The sequence below is a fragment of the Mus caroli genome, chromosome 16 (assembly GCF_900094665.2).
Source record: "Mus caroli chromosome 16, CAROLI_EIJ_v1.1, whole genome shotgun sequence".
NCBI classification, from domain to species: domain Eukaryota; kingdom Metazoa; phylum Chordata; class Mammalia; order Rodentia; family Muridae; genus Mus; species Mus caroli.
In genome coordinates this window covers 46,557,233-46,579,552 of record NC_034585.1, presented here as the reverse complement: position 1 = coordinate 46,579,552, position 22,320 = coordinate 46,557,233, and the positions used below count along the sequence as shown (strand labels likewise).

Here is a 22,320-nt window from a genome sequence, read left to right as displayed (position 1 = left end):
GCTTCCTAGAACATTTTATCATATTAATTATCAGAAGAAAAGGGGAGGAAAGAAATCTCATAGTTGTCCAAGAAGCTTCGGAATAGGTTTTAACATAGTTATGGTGGGAGGTGACTTTAACTATAACTAACATTTTGAAAACATGAGTATAAAAGGGGGAGGCATATATTTGAGACCTGTCAGCTGAGATGGTTGAAAGCTTTACACAGGTTTTTGTGGTAAGAATGGAGATGTGATGGGTTTAATGATATGTAAGGACTTGAAGCCTACCTGCGTTCTAGTAATAAGTAACATTAAAAGGAGCTATTCAACAATGCTAGCAATTCCAACAGTGGTAGAGGATACATTAAGTTACAGCCACTTTAATGCAATTTTACATATTTAAAATGCAAAGATTTGGAGAGATAAGTAGTCGCTGTCATCCCTTCTGATCCATTTCTCCTTTCCCTATAGAGAAGTGGTTCTCAACCTTCCTAATGCTGAGATGGCTTTATTTAATATAGTTCCTCATATTGTGGTGATCTCCAAGCATAAAATAAATTCATTGCTACTGTAACGAATTGTAACACAATATTTGATATGCAAGATATCTGATATACAACCTCTGAAAGGGTCATTCAACCCCTCCACTCCAACCCTGCAGAAGGGTCAAGACCCACAGGTTGAGAATCACTGCTATGGTATTCTATGAGACTGGCTGGCTGCTAACTGGAGAAATTTCCTTCCCTCATCCACTGATGCTGGTCTAGGCTGAGTGGTTCTTTTCAGTGCAATGGTGGACTGTATAGAAGTTGGGAGAGGTATCCATCTAAAACAGTGTCCATGTCCTATCAGCCAAAGTAAGGAGGCTGCCTTACTCAGAAGTTTCTCAGCTGGAGCTTGGGACTGAGAAGTGCGAGGTCTCACTGGAATTAAGCTGCAGCTGACCATACATTAGTCACCTGGCCCAAGGATGATGCACTACTGTTAGTGTCAGCCACTGTGGCTTGGAGGAGGTTTTGTTGCAGAGCAGACCATTACATATACACTTTTTTTTTTTTGGTTTTTGTTTTGTTTTTATTTTAAGAAAGGGTTTTCCTGTGTAGCTCTGGCTATCCTGGAACTCCCTCTGTACACAAGACTGGCCACAAACTCAAAGATCTGCCTGCCTTTGCTTCCTGAGTGCTGGGATTAAGGGCATGTGTTGCCAACCACCAGGCAACGTATACACTTTTTTTTATAGTGAAGAAAACTGTTTAGTTTCCAGTGTTCATTCTGTCTGGAAAATGTACTTCCACATCTATGGATTTTCGTATGTCATGTCATGATTTTCTATGTGACAAAAGAAACTGCCAAGAGTATATAAAGTTAAACTGAGACCTCTTTCTGTTACATATTCACTGAGGACTATGTGCCCCTGAAGTCCGCTGGCCACCTATCCACAAGTGCTCCAAAGTACATTCTTGGGTTCCTTTAAGCATTTATTAAGTCTGTGGAAGATGCTGTTTCACCTATTTTTGCAAACGTTTTCTCTCAATGGACCGGAGATTGAAAATGAGCCAGCATACCACTTTCTTAGGCTCACTTTCTCTTGGCAGTGTTCATGACTGAACCCTAGGTCTCCAGCATGCTGGGGATGAACATCTGTTTTTATTCCCAGGACCTCAGCTTGTTATTTTTCAAAATCTTCTCATACAAAAACCTCATAATTCTATCATTTGTGAGGGGGTAAATAACAAAGGCATTGTAAGCGTAATCCCTTTCCTCACTCTAAATTCTCGGGCACTGAATTATATTCTGAATCGGCCCCTTTCACAACGTGGAGAATTGTTGAGAAGTATCTATAGCTGGTGATTCACAGTACAGCATGCGATCAAAATGGATGCGATCTGGCTGCAGCTGTTAGGGGACTGTGGTGGCAACATGGTTCTCTGAGCTGCACCTCAGAACAACACCTGACTGATATCTTTTGCACATGTAGATTTAGTTTAATTTCTTTTTCTTTTTGTGGGGGTTGGGGGAGGTTTCTCTGAAACTGTCGGGGAAAGGAGGCAAAGATTAGACCATGATGAGTTAGGGCTGGCTGTATAACTACATGTAAGTTTCATTAACATATAACTTATAAAATGTTAGACCCCCCCTTTCCATCTTAAATCCAGTCTGGGCTTCCTTACTCACAGACAGACACAGTACTAAAAAAACAAAACAAAACTAAACTCATTGCACAGAAGCCAAAGCAGAGGATCCTTCTGTGTGCTGGGATGTATTCTTGTAGGTGTGTGGGAAAGCCACGGCCCCACACAGAAGAGCCAGCACGCTCACAGGTTCTACTGAAGTGCTTGCTTCTTCAAAGCAGGAGCAGGGCCCAAGGCCGCTGCTCTAGCGAGAATCACTACTTCCCAAGGACAACAATGGGTCCTCTGTTCTGCCCTCTGCCTTCCTTTCTCTTCTGTCCTCCCCGTCCCTGTCCCAGCTCCACTATGGATAATTACCAGCAAAATCTCAGTGCAATGCTGCTTTGCAGTTGCATTTTAATAAATATAAAAGTCTGTATTAGAGCTCTTATTTTAGACAGTTAATCTTATTTTCCCCATTAAGGCTTGGTTTCAATTCAGCATTTCTCTGGAAGCTTTCATGGTTACTGTAGTGTGTAAGAGAAGAAATCCTGTCCTCCAACTCACAGGCTGGGGAACAAACTGAGGTTGTTTGATTTTCACAGTTTATTGTTAACTGAAAAGGAAACCAAATGTCCCTTTCTGTCACCAACAGATTCCCTTTACATCTTACCCTGTGCCCCAATTTCCATAAGAAAAAAAAGAGATCTTGAGGACTCCCTATTCGAACATGCACACTGATGGAAATCATTTTCCTGTTTATTTCACTAAAGTATAGACATCAGGCAATCTTGTTGCTTCTAATCTGCTCCAGATGAAAAACCCTGCAAGGACTATCTTTAAAACAAAAGTACAATTTACCCAGACAGATTATGGAACTTTTGTACAAAAAAATGAGCTTCAGTAGATATGTGTGACTATACACATGTGTATACATACATACATATAATATACACTTATATACATGTATGTACCCAATACATGCACATACATTCATATGTATTATATATACACACATATAATACAATGCACTCATATGCACATGCATATGCATATATAATATAAAATATAGATATACACATGCATAATATATGTATATACACATGTATCACACATACATGCATGCATGCATGCATACATACATACATACATGCATGCATGCATACATACATACATACATGCATGCATGCATACATGCATACATACTGTGGTGGTTTGAATAAAAATAGTCCCCATAGACCCTTAGGGAGTGGCTCTATTAGGAGAAGGCTCTGTTGGAGAAGGTGTGTCACTAGGGGAGGTCGAAGAAGCTCAAGCCTGGCTAGTGTGTCACTGTCACTTCCTACTGCCTGAGGATCCAGATATAGAACTCTCAGCTACTTCTCCAGCACCATGTCTGCCTGCAAGCTGCCTGCCATGATGATAATGGACTTAACCCTTGAAGTGTAAGCCAGTCCCAATTAAATGTTTTCCTTTATAATAATTGCTGTGCGTATGGAGTCTCTTCATATAAAACCCCAGGCACATGCATACATAAACACATAGCTGTATACAGATATATACATATTGACTAGTCAGAAGAGTCTCTGCCTCTTTGCTTTAAGGTAGAATAGGATCTCTATAGTCACATGACTCCTATGGTTTCTTTAAATCTAATGACTACAACTACAATGCTAATAAGCATAACATTGAATATATATAAACAACATGCTAGAGACTATTGGAATATCAGTACATATGTTTTGCTTAGAGAGTCTACTAAGGTGCAGAAATTAAGATTTAGTTATTTTTAAGTAAAAGCCCCAAGTCACACAGGTAAATATCCATTGTCAAGCATAAACCTATACAAAAGTATCAAAACACAGAATCCCCAATAAGGACAAGAGGACAAGGGGTAAGGATGACTTTAATCTGATTAGTAAAATTTGGATTTTAATAGTTTCTAAACTTTAGAGTCTAAGTGTTTCAAGCTGTAGGGCTTCATTTCTAGGAGGTGTTAGGAAGGGAAAGAAACTTTCAGTGGGGCCTCGTGAGAGATATTTGTTGTGCGCAGGCTCTTGAGAAGGACACTGGAATCCCAGCCTGTTCTGTTTCCCATGCTCCTGCCATGAGATGAGCTGTTTACCACACTTCTAGAACAAAAGTAAAACATAATATGCTGCCTGCTAACAGCAACAGGGCCAAGGGAAAGCTCCTGGGCTATAACCCAAACAAACCTTTCTCTATATAAGCTGGCTATTATACTTCTGTTATTATAAGACAAAGTTAACTAACATAGGTCTTAATGTTTGAAAATTTTCAAGAGCTTATGCCATAAAATGAATTTAAAATGTTCACAGGATCAGCAAATACAATAAAAAACCATTCTCATTAGGAAATATCCAGACTCAGATGGCTTGATCAGTGAATTTTCTCAAACATTTAATTAAATAGGAAAGAACAATCTTGTACAAGTCTACCACCATGTAGAAAGAAGGGAGGGTGGAAAGGGGGAAGAGGAGTAAGGAAGTGGGGCGGAGGAAGGGAGGTGAAGAGAAAGCATCAATTTGTTTCATGAGGCCCATACAGCAATCAATACCTTAAAACTTGACAAAGGTTTCTAGAGCCAACACCAACCAATCAACAAATCATAGATTAATACTTTTTATACCTTTTAAAAAGAATTAAAAAATATACTAGACAAAATATATTAGCAAATCAAATGTAGCTAGTGATGAAAAGATAAAATAACAACTTATGTTTACTCTGAATATATTTCAAGATACAAGGTTGGTTTCACACTAAAAAATTAATAACTTAAATGAAAGGTGATATCAGCAAGGTGGCTAGGGGAGCTCTTGACACACTTTCCTCAACAGAAAAGGACTAAAAAAAAAGAAAAGTGCTATTCTATAAGAATGCTTGAGGGCTACTTAGGAGAGCTAGACTCAGGGAGGTACTGCGAAGCAAGTATAACTCTACCTTCGAAGAAGCACGGCTGCAGCCCTGGGTAAGCAGCAGGTGGCTTCCTCCTCCTAAGCCATTAGTGAGGTCCAGAGCAAGGGGCCGACAAACACCAACAAAAATCTGGTTCCTGCTGTCAGGAACACTGTATCTGCCAAGGCACCAGGGTGGCCTGATCTTCTACTCAGTGTGCATACACTAATCTAATAGGTGGCCTAATGTTTGGTATTGAACCTCCTATATCAAGACCACCTGAACCTGTCTGTGCCACTCTTCCTCTGTGCAGCCTTCAGAAAGTGATGGAGATCCTGGCCTCACTGCTTGCGTATTATTCAGAGACCACTGGTGACCTACCCCATCCAAGGCAGGAACATCTTAGCAGGACACACAATACTGCATACTCCTGCACTGGAGGCCACTTAGATACATATAGGCATTGCCGATATAGATTACACCTGAAGAATATATTCACTGAGTGTACTACCATGCCCTTGTTAGACATAAGTCAATGTACCATACACAACTGATATCAGGACATACTGCTAGGAGAAAAAACCTTTTGCTATAACAGCCCTCTAATGAATTGACAGGGTGAACAGATCTGATACACAAATAACATATATACAACAAAATGATAAAGAAGGATAAACCATGTCTCCAATGGAACACAATTAACTTTCTAGCAATGGACCCTAAAACGCTTGTGCCTTGCCACAGGCCTAAGCAGTGAAAACATCCGGATGACTTGTTTGAAAAAATGATTACAAATGATGACTTTAAAGAAGGCTTAATGAATACACAAAAATTGGAAAGTTCAATAAAATAAGGAAAAGAACTTTAATGTGAACAAGCAGTTTATCAAATATAAACAAATCACAATAAAATATAAAGTATAATAGGTCGGGGAGCTGACTCAGTTGGAAAGCGCTTGCTATCAAGCATGAGTATCTAAGCTAGGAGTCTCTGCCAATGCTGAGCACATAGGCACTGACCTGTAACTCCAGTGTTGGGGTTGGGGGTGTGTGAGTGAAGACACACTGGCACACTGGCCAGCCAGCCTAGCGGAAATTGTGAGCTCCAGGTTCAGAGTAGGTCTTGGTCTCAAAGCATGTATATTTAAATATGTTTGCATGTATGTATTTATGTACACACACACACACACCTCAACATGATCAAATGAAATCTATCAAACCAGCACAATAGCTCAGTGGGTAAAGGTTCTTGCTATGCAAGCAAGCCTAATGACCTATGGTTGATTTGTGCAATTCATATAATGGTGGATGGAGAAAATTAACCCCACGAAGTTGACCTTTCACCTCTCAGTGCACATTGTGGCATGCATGTTCTATGTACAGTGGACACACATGGCAGCAGCAGTTGCCTAAACAATATCTGCACACAATCAAGTCAGGCAGCATCCTGGCATGCACAGCATCCTGGCATGGATGCGGAGGGCAAGGAAGCCTCTACCCCTAGCACAGTAGGTACTGACAGCCGATGGCTTCTAGAGGAAGAAGATCAGTTTTCTTTAGGGGTGTCCCCAAAGCCATATGTATATAATCCACTATTAGTTGGACTCAGTTGAGTTCTTAAAAAATAGAGCATGAAATTGAATGGGGCACATGTCGGGGGAATACAGAAATTGGAGCAACGCATAAAGAGAATGTGCATAATCACCACAGACTGTTTTGTAGCATTAACAAGAATGGGGATTTAGCATCTGCATGGAATAGAGGACATTATGTTAAGTGGAATAAGCTATTGCATCATTCAGCTTCTCACCAATTTGACGAATGACTTAAAGAAAAATCAACTTAAGAGATCTCTAAGTTCCAGGGTGAGAGGATACCCAAGGGGCCCCAACCCACTCAGAAGGGAAGGGGAGGGAGGATTGTGGGAAGGGTGACTTGGGAGATGAGCAGGATTTAGATATAAGTAAAAAACAAATTAAATTTAAAAATGAGAGAGAGAGAAAGTTTTCTTTTGACTCCTAGTTTTAATCCATGGTAGGAAGTTTTCACTGATTTCAGACCCGTGGCAAGGCAGAAGTGTCCACTAGCAACCTCTGAACACATATTCTGTGGGACAGGAGGCAATTGTTATACACAAGTGAAATGTATATTGTAGTTAATTTGCTTTGGGGTGTGTGTGAGAGAATAATAACATCAGTAAAGACATTTTTTTGAGAAATTCCTCTTTTTGCAGATATTCTTTTCATTGTAGAGAAACAACCAACCTTGTACACAACTTCACACCTGCCTATAATTGAATTCAAACTAGAGATCCAGAGTGTCTAAAGGTAATAACTTGTTAAAGAATCACACTCGAACTGTGCACAGAGGTTACCACTACCGACTACCATGAGCTACTAAGGAGCTTTCCTGTGTTAACTAAGACCTGTTACAATGGCTATCCCACTATACACGCCTCTTATATGACTACACAGACCTTGTTGAAGGCTCGCAGGCTTCATAAAGACAAGGACAGGGAAGAGATCTCACAAAGCAAGTACTCACAGGTCGTTAGAAATGAGCACTTGTGTGATACTAAGTAACTAATGTGGAGAACTGATGAATACACTTGACACTTGTTCCTGTATGTTTGTCTGCTATGATAAACGTCATAACCAGATGCACCTCAGGGAGGAGAAGGCTCATTTCATCCTACAGTTCTAGGTCACAGTTCATCACAGACAGAAGTCAGGGCAGGAACCCAGGCAAGAACTGAAGCAGAAAGCATGGAGGAAGGTTTGAGTTTAGATAGCTTTCTTCCACAACCCATAACCAACTTCCCCAGAGTCCCACTGCCCAAAGTGGCCTGGGCCCTCCCACATCAACCAACAATCAAGACAATTCTTCATAGACTTGGCTACAGCCCAATCTAATGTGGGTAATCCATTGAGACTCTCTTTTCTCAGGTGACTCTTATTTTTGTGTCAAGGTTCCAACAACAGTTCCACGTAAACTTAAGAATCTGATGATCAAAACTTAGATCTCAGAATGATGTTCAACATCCTTCCAGCAAGCAAACAAAAAACGGTTATCTTCTACATTTTTAAAGAACCAAGAAACATATGTCATTTCTTTAGTATAAAGAAACAGGCAAAAATAATGGAACAAAAGCCATGGGGATAAAGTTTTGCTCAAATACTAAGAAATTTCAAATAAAACACAGTAATAGTGAGAATGACTCTAACATTGGATTGGAAAAAATGAGTCAAGCCAATAAAAACTACATTTTGCATGAAGGTCCATGTGACAAATGGTTTCTGCTTCAATTCATATTTTATATTAAGCGATTCAAGGGAAACATTAAATCATACTTTACAATAATGAAATATTTAGGCAGTCTAGACATTTTAATTATAATCAATATATATTAATTCACCACTCTCAATCACAGGTGTCTGTTTGAGGTCTGCGGGCAGTGAGGCATTGGTTTCTTGCCTCTGCAGTATTAACAAAGCGTGCTGTTTCCACTGGTCATTTCCTTGTAATCAGCCACCACAGCTGATGCTCTTTAGTTACAGCTAATGGTAATCACTAAGTCAAAAAATTCTTTCATCTCTTTTAATGTGTGATCCATGTGCCCTTTACTAGTTCTAGTTTAAACACTTATCACAGTCAGGGTAAACAGAGAGGAAGGCATCATCAGCCATGCTTCAACAATAGCCAGAGCCCTCAACAGGACGATGACAGAAGTACTGATGATCTTGACTTTGATTAGGGAGACTGACTTGGTCGCCACTCGTTTGCTGTATTACTCAGTATAATTTTAAGCACAAGAACCTTTCTCACCATCTGGTATCTATTCATGATCCACATGCAACAAAGCAAATACACAACCAAAAGCAAACAGCTGACCTTGCAGATACAACTTCCAGTCCACAAAATAACATCTTGCTTGAAATAATACAACGGTCCCAAAGAATAGCTGCTTTGTGCAATCTCTTTTGAAGAATGCTAGCTATAAACGTCCATCAGCGAGTATTTTCCCTCGTTCTGAGATAATGTGGCAGTTGAGTAATCATGCAGGCTGTTCTAAAAATGTATGTGTGTCTAGTTAATTCAGGCAGTTTATTTTGATAGCATTCACCTCTTTTTGATTATAGCAGGTGTTTCAAGGATAAATTTACTGAAAATTGTATTTTGTTTAAACAACAGCAGCATGTACATTTATGGCCCTGTTATATTAAAAAGCATTTATTGTCTGGCAGCAATAGATACAATTACAAACATTTGTGACAGTAATTGGAGCTATTACTCCTGCATGGAGCCTCATGGAGATCAACTTATTGCCACCTGTATTTACATTTGTTGCTATAATTGTAAAAGCTGACTTTTAGAATTGGGTGTCTTATTTTTCTTTAAATTACATGAATATTTTTAATAGAAGGTCTACCAGAAAATCTCTAAGAATTATAAATGTAGTTTTTCCATTATGCAAGTAACAGGCAGAATTCCATTTTAATAATGATCATGTACATAAAATTCATTCCTGTATTCCAGCATACAGAATACATTATATCTCTTGGCTTGTGAATGTAAGATTATTAATAATATTTCCTACCCCAAAACTAGAGAATGTCTTAAGAAATGTTCTTATTCCCAAACTATAACAATACATAAATATTTAGAAATGTTAACTTTTGCTAACACCTTCTCATGCTGTATCCAAATGCAGTGACAGGACAGGGCAAAGCCAGCTAGTCTCTCTATTGCTTTGGAATGGGAGACCTGCTCTCCATTGCTCCCAGGTACAAATTTGTCTGCAATAATAAAAAGAGAAAGCCTACTCCTGTAACTTTCTGCAGAACTTGGCTTCCAATTTGAAGAGACTGAGATCCAATATAGTAATTCTGTGGTCCCTCCAGGTTCATTTAAATGGAATTCTACCTGCTGATTAATGAAGGCTTCTCTTTTCCCTCTTAGGTTTTAGCTCTCATGGTGACTGAGAAGCCCAAAGGCTCAAAACTATTGCAGTGATTTTATCCTAAGCACAATGACTCTTCCCAAAAGGTCTCCTGCTGTAAGTCACCCAAGGCAACACCTGAGTGCTTTATTTACTTTAACACAAAACTCAACTGCTTGGAGTTGAAGTTTAAAGTTTCAGGTTCTTTTTTCCAATGGCAGTCTGAGATGCAGGAGAACAGGAAGGGATGTAGAAAGCAGTTCAGTGACTCAAAGGTTTGAGATAATTAGAAATATATGTTGTAATATTTCCAAAGCCTTTAAAATAATCGCTTTATCTAAATTCCTTGTAATGAATCTGAAGATTTACGTAATTACTAGAGACACTTTGGCAAAATGAAGGAGGTACCTACCCAGCTATCTCTTTGAAAAACAAAGCAGGAAACATTTAATTATAATTTGGAAAAAAAATCTATTTAAGAAATTAATCAAAATTTTAATTACTATATCCATAGGGCATTGAAGCATATTAGAACATTTGTTCATTCTATTAAATACCTAATATTAAATCACTGTCATGTACAATCTTTTAGAAATAAGCACTGCATTACTGAAGAAAACAGTCTATGGTAAAATTTAGTTGAAAACTGATTTCACACTTCCTGTTTTTCCTTATTTTTGAGGAATAAAAATATTACTAGTACTTAACTTGGTTTCTGTTGTTATAAAACAAACAAAACACCATTACCTTGAAATGAATAGGAATTCCTCTAATAGAGGCTAATAGGACTTATGATTTTAAGAAGTGATTTACCTTAGGTCAACAAATATACAAATGGAGAACAACAATACCAAGACACAAACAATACCAAACCCCTAGCTCCTGCACAATGCTACCCTCACTTCCCATCTTATCCCAACCTGTTGAACTTGGGTACCTTAGCTCTTCCACCTGGAAATGAGCTGGGTGTTGATGGTAAGTGCAAGGACTGCCAAGGGCCATTGATACCATATTTTAAAACAACGTTTGGGAATACATATAATGCAATGCAATGATTACACACACACACACACATATATGTGTATGTGTGTATACACACACATGTATGTATGTATATTGACGATTTATTTATTTATTTATTTATTTATAGACAGGGTTTCTTTATGTAATAGCTCTGGCTTTCCTGGAACTCTCTCTTAGACCAGGCTGGCCTCAAACTGACATAGATCCTCTAGCCTCTGCTTCCCCAGGTCTGCTCCACCATGTCTGGATACACTGTTGTATTTTTGGAAAACAGTATAGTATCAGTTGTATGAATAAAAGCGTACAGAGTAATGGTCAGCAGGGTGTGGTTCCTCTGATGCCATCCTGTGTGCTTTAGTAATGTCTGCTTTTAATCATATGTTACACTGTCTTTACCAGAATAAACAGATGCCTTCCTTGTCATTCAGATACTATGTTCATCACTTCCATAAGCAAATTAATTTTCTGTTTACAGTTCCTCATGTGAGGTAGAAGGTACTTGATTTCTGAGTGGTGGGAAAGGGTCAAGTGAGATAACGCACATTCAGGCCAGGATCAGTTCCTGGCACACAGTAAATAGTACACCCCAAGTATTACAGTGGTGCTCTATAATGAGTACAGTTGCTAGGGGTGACTGGAAAGATTTAGCAAAGGGTAACAACACGAACCTGGTTAAACTCATGCAAGAATATAATGTGGATGCTTTTACATATTCCTGACAGAAGCATCACTGCATACATTCTGCAAATCTTTCTGAATACAGATTTGGCACCCACAGTAAAAGAATACAACAACAACAACAACAGTAGTAGTAGTAATATACTGACTACATATTCTGTCTTATTTTTTTACTTTTAAAAAATTTCCGTGACAAAACTCCATGACCAAGACAACTTATAAAAGAAATCATTTAATCTGGGGCTCACAGTTCCAAAGGGTGTCCATGACTATTATGGCAAGGAGGTTGGAAGCAGGCAGGCAGCCGTGGTACCAGAGGGGTAGTGGATAGCTTATATTTATTTGATCCACAAACATAAGGCCGAGAGAAAGAGAGAGCTAACTGGGAATGGTGTGGGCTTTGGAGCTTCAAAAGCTACCCTAGTGACATAGCTCCTCCAACAAGATCACAGCTCCTAATCCTTCCCAGAGAGTTCCACCAACTGGGGACCAAGCATTCTACTATAGGAGCATATGGGGCCATTCTCATCCAAACTATGTATCACTTCCTATAGGCTTGGGGCTACATTGTAATGCAAAATGAATTTAATCTAACTTCAAAAGTCCTCCATTGTCTTTCACAGTTTCAATAAAGTTTAAAAGTCCAAATTCAAAGTCTTTTCTGAGATTCAAGGTAATTTCTTAATTGAAACCCCTGTAAAATCAAACAGCAAATTACATACTTCTAACATACAATGGCACAGAATATACATTACCATTCCAAAAGGAAAGAATTGGGGCATAGTGAGAACATACTGGACCAAAGCAAGACAGAAGTCCAGCAGGGCAAACCCAAAATCCTGTAGCTCCATTTCCAATGTCAAAAGACTTAGATGCCTCTGCCATTTGAACTTCATTGACTGTACCACACATCTCTCTCTGCCAGCTATCCCATGGCTTGGGTCTCTAACACAGTCCAGGCTTCACTTTAACAGCTTTACACATGGCCTTTACAGGGCTTCCACTGTCACAAGCCAGGCCTCTGCAGCATTCGTCAACCTTGGAGAATGACTCTACACACAACACCTTTACTCCTGATCATGACTGCACGTGATTACTGTTGCTACTGTTGTGTCACATTTGTGTAAACTGATTGGTTGTTGCTCTGTTACGAACAGTAACTCCACACGCCTTTTCTTTTCACAAGTTACACACTTAGCCAGGTAGGGCTCACTCCAAGCATGCCACTCTATTCCATCTCCCTATGTCTTTCAGCACAAGCCATGGCTCCAACATTACATTTAGTATAGTTCTTGTTCTTCTCAAAATATACATTTTTTTAATTTCTTTTTGCCCGGCTTGCTCCTGGTTATTGTACATCTGAATAAGAGTGATTGCTGATGACCACATGACAGAGTCAATATAAGGCTGTCTTAAAATTTCTGCCAGTGAAATTAATACAAAACTTTTCAGTTTAGCTTCAGGCAGATTCTCAAGACAAGGGCAAAAAGCAGCCACATTCTCTGGCAAACTATAAAAGGACAGCCCCTGGCCCACATACTACTATTATTCTCCTCTAATAACTCTTGAGCTGGGTCTCTGTAGTCCACATCACTCTCTGCACTGTCTTCCAAATTCTTCCTACTGGGATGCCCTAAGCTCTGCATACAGCCTTCCACGGCTGTCCTAGTCCAAAGTCTCAATGTTTTCTATATTTTTCTAAAAAGTAGCATTAGGCTTGTCACAATAGCCCATTCCCTAGTAACAACTTTTTAGTTACCTTTCTATTGCTCCATTAAGGTACCATGATCAACTTAATAAAAACCAGTCTAGGAGTGGAAATGCTCCTAATGAGCTGAGCCTCCACATCAATCATTAATTAAGAAACTGCCGTACAGATTTGCCAGGCCAATCTTATGAAATCATTTTCCCAATTAAGATTCCCTCTTCCAAGACGTGTCCAGGTTCTGTCAGGTGGACAAAAATCAACTAGAAAATGAATATGTGTTGGATCTAATTCACAGAACACTTCTGGCTTGTTCTTCTGTGAAACATTACTTGCATATTTCTCTCATAATTAAAAACAAAATTGAATTTAAACTACTGTTGTATATTCATTATACACAATGATGGTTTTCATAAAGACATTTTTATCAGAGTACATCATGTTCTCTTCTGACCATCTCAATTCCTCCTTCATATCCTCATCTGTGCTGCTGCTCCCTCCTCCTCTGCTAATTTCCTTATTTCCCTCAGACATTTTCTCTGCAACTCCCATGTATGTATGTATGTATGTATGTATGTATGTGTGTATGTGTGTGTGTGTGTATGTGTGTGTGTGTGTATGTGTGTGTGTGTGTGTGTGTCTATAGTTAGGGTTTCTATTGCTGTGATAAGATGCCATGTCATTATATCATGCTAAACTTGGAGAGGAAAGGGTTTATTTTGCTTATGCTTCCCTATAACTATTCATCATAAAGGAAGTCAGGACATAAACTCAAACAGGGCAGAGAACTGGAGGTAGGTGCTGATGCAGAGACCATGGAGGTGTGCTGCTTATTGGTTTGTTGCTCATGGCTTTCTCAACCTGTTTTCTTATAGAACTCAGGCCCATTAGTGCAGGGGTGGCCCGACTCAATCACTAATGAAGAAAATGCCCTACAGGCTTGCCTGCAGCCGGATAGTATGGAAGCAATTTGCCAGTTGAGGTTCTCTCCTCTCAGATGACTCTGGCTTGTATCAAGAGGACATACATCCAGCCAGCACAGTATGATTTTATGTATCTATGTCACACCATGCAATATTTGTCTGAGTTACTTTCTATTTTTCATAATTTGAATATCTCCAGTAGCATCTATTTTCCAGCCAATGCCATATTTTACTTATGATTGAATAAAACTATATTATGCATATATACCAAGTATATATACTCATTTGTTGAGACATACCTAGACTGCTTCCATAACCTGTATAAGTGAAAGCCCTCACACTGTACACAAATGTACAAGTGTCTCTGTGGCATGATGACTTAGCAGCATCCTCCAGGATTATGCCCAGGACCTGCATAGGTGGGCCATATAATACTACTCACCATGAGTTTTTTTTATTTGTTTGTTTGTTCTTTTGAGGAACCTTCATGCTGAGTTCCATAATGTTGCCTTTGTTTATATTCCTATCAGCAGTGAGCAAGGTTCCTACCAGGCCCCAGTCTCGCTAGCTTTTGTTATCGTTTCTTGATGATGGCCATTCTCACTGCCATGAGATAGTTTTCATTTGCATTTCTCTGATAGCTGACTATTGATTTTTTTCATGCTCACTGGTCATTTGTACTTCACCTCTAGGGAACAGCCTGTTCTTCTCATTAGTCATTTGTTGATAGGGTGTTTTCTTTGGCAGGTTTTGGAGTTCTTTACGGATGCTAGATAATAATTCTGTTAGATGTATAGCTTGCACAGATTCCCCCCCCCCAATTCTATAGGTTGTTTCTTCAATTGCTTATTTCCTTTGTAGTCTGAGCTTTTTAATTTTATTCAGTTAGCATCTAACGAGACCTTTGTCTTCAGTTGCGAAGCACATTATTTGTATTTTTGGCACATATTCTGTTTCCTAATTCTATTTTGTTTATGCTAATATTAAAATTAGTTTCTATTCTTTGGAAAGAGGCAAGAGTAGCAAGTCATGCCATATAATAGATAAAAGTTACTTTAGCAAAAAGAACCTGATTGCACCACTATGCAAAGGCTTCCAAAGGAAAAATCAGTATATTAAGAAAGATTGTAGACACAAATGGAACATGTAAAAAACATATTCCAAACTAAAGGATTCCATTTTTTTTAATTACCTGCAAGAAACCACAGAAGTAATAAACTTAGCTTGAAAGAAAGAATGAGGAAAAAAAGCAAGCATAACCCATGGCAGACAAATATGAAACTTATTTACTAATAAAAGTCATTTAAATAAATTTATAATGAGTTTAAATAATGAGACCCTTTATTATGTGTCTCCCAGAATCTCTAAGTTACTCAAATATTAATACATGATAACCAGGAAAACACACTGACTCTCCAAATATTTAATATTTTTTTCTCCCTCAAATGTGAACTGAAATAAGAAGGGCCTGTAAATGGCTCATGTAGCCTGTGCTGAGTGTCAGGTCACTGTGTTGGCCAAATGAAGGCTGTGATTGGGTAGCATCAAGAATCAAGGCAAAGGAGGATGTGCCCTGAAACTGCAGCAGCACTCAGTGACATGGGATCTGAGAAGAAAACTCACATGGAGTTAGCTTACTGTTTTCCTTTTTTTCTTCTTAATTTCTGAGAAATGAGAATCCATCTTCTATTCTTAATGTTTTTAAATCAGCGTATAGTTTTGTTTTTCTTAAGCTAAAGAAATATTGATTCTACTGCTATGTTTCTTCCCCTTTGGTGCAGGTGAAAGACTCAGAGGGGGAAAAGATGCTGTGAAACACTGCCATAAGGACCAAATGACCAGAGAAGAATTCTGACAAAGAATCAAGTATGGTTTCTATCAGTATGTTTTAACCAAAGAGGGAAAAAGGGTAGGGGGCAGGATCATGTGTGGAAGGAGAAGGGGAGATGTACAGAGGGTCAGGACATTGAACAGAGGTATCCAGCAGTGGAGGATGGGGAACTGGGGGTAGCCATCATAAGGGGAAGCAAGAGGTTCTCAGAACCCAAGGGGGATGACAGTAGCCAAAATACCCAACAAAGGGGAGAGAGAACCTGTAAAGACCATAACAAGTGGTTTGGCATGGACCCACCCACCCACCTACCTCAAAAATATTAATCCAGAATTGTTCCTGTCTAAAGGAAATACAGGGACAAAAAGTGGAGCAGAGACTGAAGGAAAGGCTATCTAGAGACTGTCCCACCTGGGGAATCCATCCCATATACAGACACCAAACCCAGACAATATTGTGGTTGCCAAGAAGTACATGCAGAAAGGAGCCTGATATGGCTATTTTCCGAGAGACCCTGCCAGAGCCTTACAAATACAGAGGTGCATGCTCACAGCCAACCGTTGGACTAAGCACAGGGTCCCCAATGGAGGAGCTAGAGAAAGGTCTGAAGGAGCTGAAGGGGTTTGCAATCCCATAGGATAAACAACAATATCAACCACCCAGTACTCCCAAAGCTTCCAGGGACAAAACCACCAACCAAAGAATACACATGGAGGGACCCATGGCTCTAGCTGTATATGTAGCAGAGGATTCCTTTATCTGGCATCAGTGGGAGGGGAGACCCTTGGTCCTGTGGAGGCTGGATGCCCCAGAGTAGAAAGATGCTAGGGTGGTGAGGCAGGAGTGGGTAGGTGGGTGGGGGAGCATCTTCAGAGAAGCAGGGGGAAGGGGTAGGGATGAGGGGTTTGCAGAGGGGAAACTGGGAAAGGGAATAATATTTGAAATGTAAATAAAATAACCAATAAAAATAAAGGTGGGGAATTTTATGTAAAAAAAACCCCAAGAATCAAAATTCAAAGTAATATTCTCGTCCTAAGAAATACTGAGAAATCAAAACATCTGCTCTTGGGGATGTTACTCACATACTTGATTGTATAAATAATTTGGCACAGTGGATCCTCATGAGACTAAGCTGGCAGCATGTGGTAGGAGTGAGTGGCCAATTTTAAATTAGTTAATTATTTATTTCCCCAGTTAGAACAATTCTGGTTGTCCTGATTTTTCACAGCCCAGGATTCTGAATTGGTCTACTCTAGATTCTAACCTGCAGTTCATTCAGCGAAGCAGCCTGTGCTAGCAGCCATGGTTCCACTTTCCTTCTTGGTTAACTCTAGTGTGGGGAAATAGCTAAATACACATATAAAACCCTTAGGTTCTTAGGGAGATGTCTGCTTTTAAGAGTTTACTTAGCATGAAAGCAAACAACTTAAATTTGCTTTCTTCTAGAACTAAACCCTTTGCAACTACACACTCATTTTAACATGTTATTATATCTGGAATCACAACAATAGTGATTTTTATTTTATAAAGAGAATTTGTTCTGGCAAAAATCAAAGCACTGGAAATGGCATTTTCTTTTGCAAAAAAAATGAAGAAGCACACTACTTTTTGAAAATTTTGATGTCTAGCAGAGATCTAATCAGTGGAGAAATTCTTAGTAACAGATGATTTACAAATGGTCTGCAAACAAGGAATTCACCTCTAATATGATCTATCACATACCACTTAGTAGGCTGCAGGATTCTCCCACTGATTTTGATAGACTTGTCTCTCATTTAGCTTCATCTTGTTCTCAGATGCCACAGTCTAGGCTACTTCTCAGAGTTGTGGGACATATCTAAAGGATGAATATTCTTTCAAGAATCTCAGAAAATAGCAATCTTTGTAGAGTTCCTACTTCGAGGATAGACATAAAACCATGGTTTTCAGTAGTGATCTGTAGAACTGTGGGCCCGATTTCTGAGTTTACGTTTAGCCCCCTAAAGAAGAAATCTTCCTTTTGTTCTATTACCTCAATGTCTCTTTAGCCCTTTATGCAGGGATTATTAGTAATGTTAGTGAAAACGAAATCATCAGTTTCCTATGTGCTTTTGGTTACCCTAAAGTCATTATTTACAATACCATAGGCAAAAAAAAAAAAAAAAAAAAAAAAAAAAAACAAAAAACCCAAAAACCAAAAGAGCAGTACGTTGACTCAGAAGCCGCTCACTTTCTCCATCACCCAATCCTTCCCTGTCTTAGTCTATACTCCTCTGTCTTCTTAACATTTGCCTGGAGTCCCTGATCCCCTTACCTTAGCCCGCTGAGTGCTGGATTTCTGGGGAGAAGGCCCTGCCCCTGGCTTTAACTCCCAGTCATGTATAGTGCAAAACAGCAAGTTCTAAAACATCTTTTATTCCAATCATCTGGTATCAGCCCAGAATTCCAGTTCATCTCAAGAGAATATGATTTTCAATAAATTACTACATGAAAGTTATTGAGAAAAATCCCTCAACCCAAGTGAAACAGCATATGTATGTTCCAAATCCTTTTGAAGATCCTTTTTTCTTTTCAGATTGTATTACAGTATTCATTCAATAATTTGTTAAATTTTGTCAAAATAAAGCAGAGATCAGGCAAGGCAGCTTATACTTATAATTTCAATATTGGAGTTGCTGAGGCATGAAAACACAGGCCAGCTTGCTGGACACTGAACCCTACCATCCTTCTCCCATTATTCAAGTCTTGGGGGATCTCAACCTTGAAGCACTTTAGAAGGCAGTTTCTTTAAGCAAACATGCTCTCTCGGTGATACCTTATTGTCAGTCCTAATCGTGACTTTCAGCTGCGGTAGTACACGCTCAACTTCTAGGCTCCATTCCGCGGCATCTGTCGTAGATTCCAAAATATCTTCTTGTTTGGCAGACTCGTTTGTGTCCTAAGAAAGGAAAGATTTCACAAGATTCGGAGTTTATAAAAAGAACTGGAAAAATCTTGAGGCATTTAAGCAGTACTGCACAATTTAAATTGAGGATAGTAGTGTTAAAATTCTAGTGCAGTCGAAATTCTTGTCTGTTCTCCTACCTAGGTTGCAAGAAAATTTGGTAGAATAACAAAATAAGTATTAAAAATGAGATAACTATATGGTCCAACCAGTTTTCAAAGGACAGTGCTTTGAAAATATCCGATTGAACTCAATGACTATATGAATGGACACACCACTTAGTCATTTTAACTTATATCAGCAGAAAATACTTATGTTTGAATTTATGATACAGAAACATAAGCTCAAAATGTGAAAGAAAACAGATATACAATTGCACACATAGTGTTTATTGACAAACTATTTATTCATAATTAGAATGATATTTTGGCTAGGTCAAAGTATAGAGCACTTTAAAATTTGCCATCACACAGGCATGCTTGATCTCCAAAGGATAAGGACCTTTGGGTCACAAAATTAATTCATGGCTATTTCATCACAGAACGAAAATCTTCCCTATCTCTGCTTTTCTCATATTTTAGCATTAAGTATCATGAATCTAAAAATGTAGAAAATGTACAAACTAATTATTTAAAAATAAAGCTCAAAGCATTAATTTTAGAAGTAGTTTTTCTCTTTAAATTCCTCTGATCAATTATAAGTGATTCTAAAGAAATATATAAATATTTATATATAATAAAAGAGATACAAGAAGCATAAATAGCTAAATACATGAACCCTATATGAATTCTAATTTAAAATAATCTGTAACACATTTTAAAATTAAATTAAATATTAAAAATATGTTTATTGTACTCGAGTGACCATTCATGTGCATATGCAATGTGGATATGCATGTGTATGTGCATGGGCGCATGTGCACATGTATGTTCGTGTGTGTATGTGTGTGTGTGTGTGTGTGTGTAGAGGCCGAGGTTGGCATGAGGGTCTTATTCTACTACTTCCTACTTCCTTTCTAATTTTTGAGATATGTCTTTTGATGAGCCTGGAGCTCACCATTTTGGCTGGGCTAACTGTCCAGGCAGCTTCCAGGAGCCACGTTTTTACCCTCCAACACTACGGTTATAATTGTTTATGACCATGCCCAGTTTTTAATTAGATCTTGAAGATCCAACTTAGGTCCTAATCCTTGGATAGTAAGAAGCTTACCCTGTGAGGCATCTTTCCATCCCCTTGTAAAATGCTATTGGTGGTTGTTATATGTGTGTATTTATATGCTCATATGCATGTTTGCATGTGCACTCTATGTCTTCTAGCATCATTCACCATACTATCTTTGAGATGGCCTCTCATTGCCTGGAGCTCACCAACTGGGCTAGGGTGGCTGGTGGGCAAGTTCCAGGGATCAGGGCATTTCTACTCCTCAATCCTGGCCACACCTGGCTTTATGTTGGGTGCTGGGAATCTCAACTCAGCTCTTCCTGTGTGCATGGATTCTCCATGTACACATGTATTCTACGTTACTGATCGAGCCATGCTGCCATCCTCATGAAGTCATAGGGTTGAGACAGTCAAGGCATCAGAAATTGCTGGATATTAATTAGGATGTTATTAATTCTAGAGGCATGACTTAGTATTGCACTAATATTAAAAAAAACCCTCATAAACTATAAATACGTGCTGAGTGTTTACAGATGAGTTAAATAATGTCTGAAATCTACCTTAAAATATTTTGTGACAAAAAAGTAAGCTTAGCGAAAATATGCCTGAAGAAGTATTAATAACTTAAAACAGGCAAGAGTGTATAAGGGGCATCATCTAATTTTGCTACATTTGAAATGCTCTGTAATATAAAAATCAACAATAAACACAATGGAAACATAAAGCCTTAAAAACTATGTAACTTCATAGTAAAATTACATTCTCAATGTGAATTTTATGCACTGAAAGACATTTTTTAAATGTCTAACTCTAAGTGGATTGCCTTGTAGTGTTTTGCATTTTCATGGAAGCCTGGGGTCTCTAGTTATTGTGCTCACTCCTGAGATCAGCACTTCTGACAGAGCTATGTGTCTCCCACCTATTAGCAAGTCCAGATAGACTCAGAACCTTAAGCAGAGTGAATATTGCTTTTATACTTCTATCGCCATTATCTGGGGATGTATACTTTATTATGTACATTTGGCATTTATTCAGTTGCATTCCATTTAGAAGGGCTCAAAGTACCCTTTTCTTAAAACTATAAGTATTCATCAAAGCAAAATGCGGACATCTAAGTGAAAATAGCCCAACACTGAATCTCAGACACCACCATGCCCATTTACATACTGGAACCTTTGTTTTGAGCACTTAAGAGAATGCAGTATGGTGAATAAACTAAGCGTGGGGCAACACAGTAGCACTGAGCATCACTGGTGGCTAGGAGAGGGGTTGCAATGTTCACTAAGCACACATGTGTGATGTCCCCAGGAGATGCAGGGCAGGGAAGGAGAGGTGGTTTTCCCACTGAAAGGCTGAAAAAGATTCTCTGTCATTTGATTTGTACTGGCACTCACAATACACATGCTCTTGGAAGTGCATCATGTGCACACTCACTCGCAGATCTGTCTTCTTGGACTGGTTCTCATAGGCCCTGACCCTGACTGGATTACTTACTCCAAGCAACCTAGAGTAGCAGGCATGGTTGACATGTGGCCGCTTGCAATTGCTTACATAAGTATTAACAGTGTGAAACTTTGTCGGATACACAGGCTGCTCCTGCCAGGGTTAAGGGTCCCATGTCACAATTCTACAAAGCCAGACTGAAAAAAGAGGGCCTGTCTTCTCAGTAGCATGTTGGCCTGGTTCTCAATAGAATGTAGATGTTGTGGTCACTGACACAAAGATGCCTGAATTGTGGCGCCATTGTTTACTTTAACTTAAGTCATGCATGGTAGATTAAATCCGGAGGCTGTGCTGTCTAACCTCATCCCCTCATTTTTGCTTCTTCTCCTTGACATTTTCTAAAAGGATAAATTCTAGAAGGACCTAACCTGATAAGAAAGGACATCTCTCCTGCTGCACTTTCTTTAGGCGGGGACATAGGATTTCCAAATGTGAATAATATATTCAGCAATTCCTTCCTTCCTTCCTTCCTTCCTTCCTTCCTTCCTTCCTTCCTTCCTTCCTTCCTTCCTTCCTTCTTTCCTTCCTTCCTCCTCCCTTCCTCCCTTCCTTCCTCTTTCTCCTTTTTCCTCAAGCAGTGGCCTTGTATGATTGTGACCCAGATTCTGCATTTGTAGGATGAAGAC

The 22,320-nt window shown here is 39.0% G+C and overlaps 1 protein-coding gene across 1 annotated transcript in view; it reads right to left on the bottom strand.

Annotated features, from left to right (window-relative positions):
* The window catches only part of Ift57 (intraflagellar transport 57), a 59,323-nt gene that overhangs the window by 8,301 nt on the left and 28,702 nt on the right, over positions 1–22,320 (bottom strand). The window contains exon 6 of the mRNA XM_021184843.2: positions 18,902–19,024. Within this exon, the coding sequence (XP_021040502.1) occupies positions 18,902–19,024 (123 nt within the window). The remainder of the gene's footprint in view (positions 1–18,901; positions 19,025–22,320) is intronic.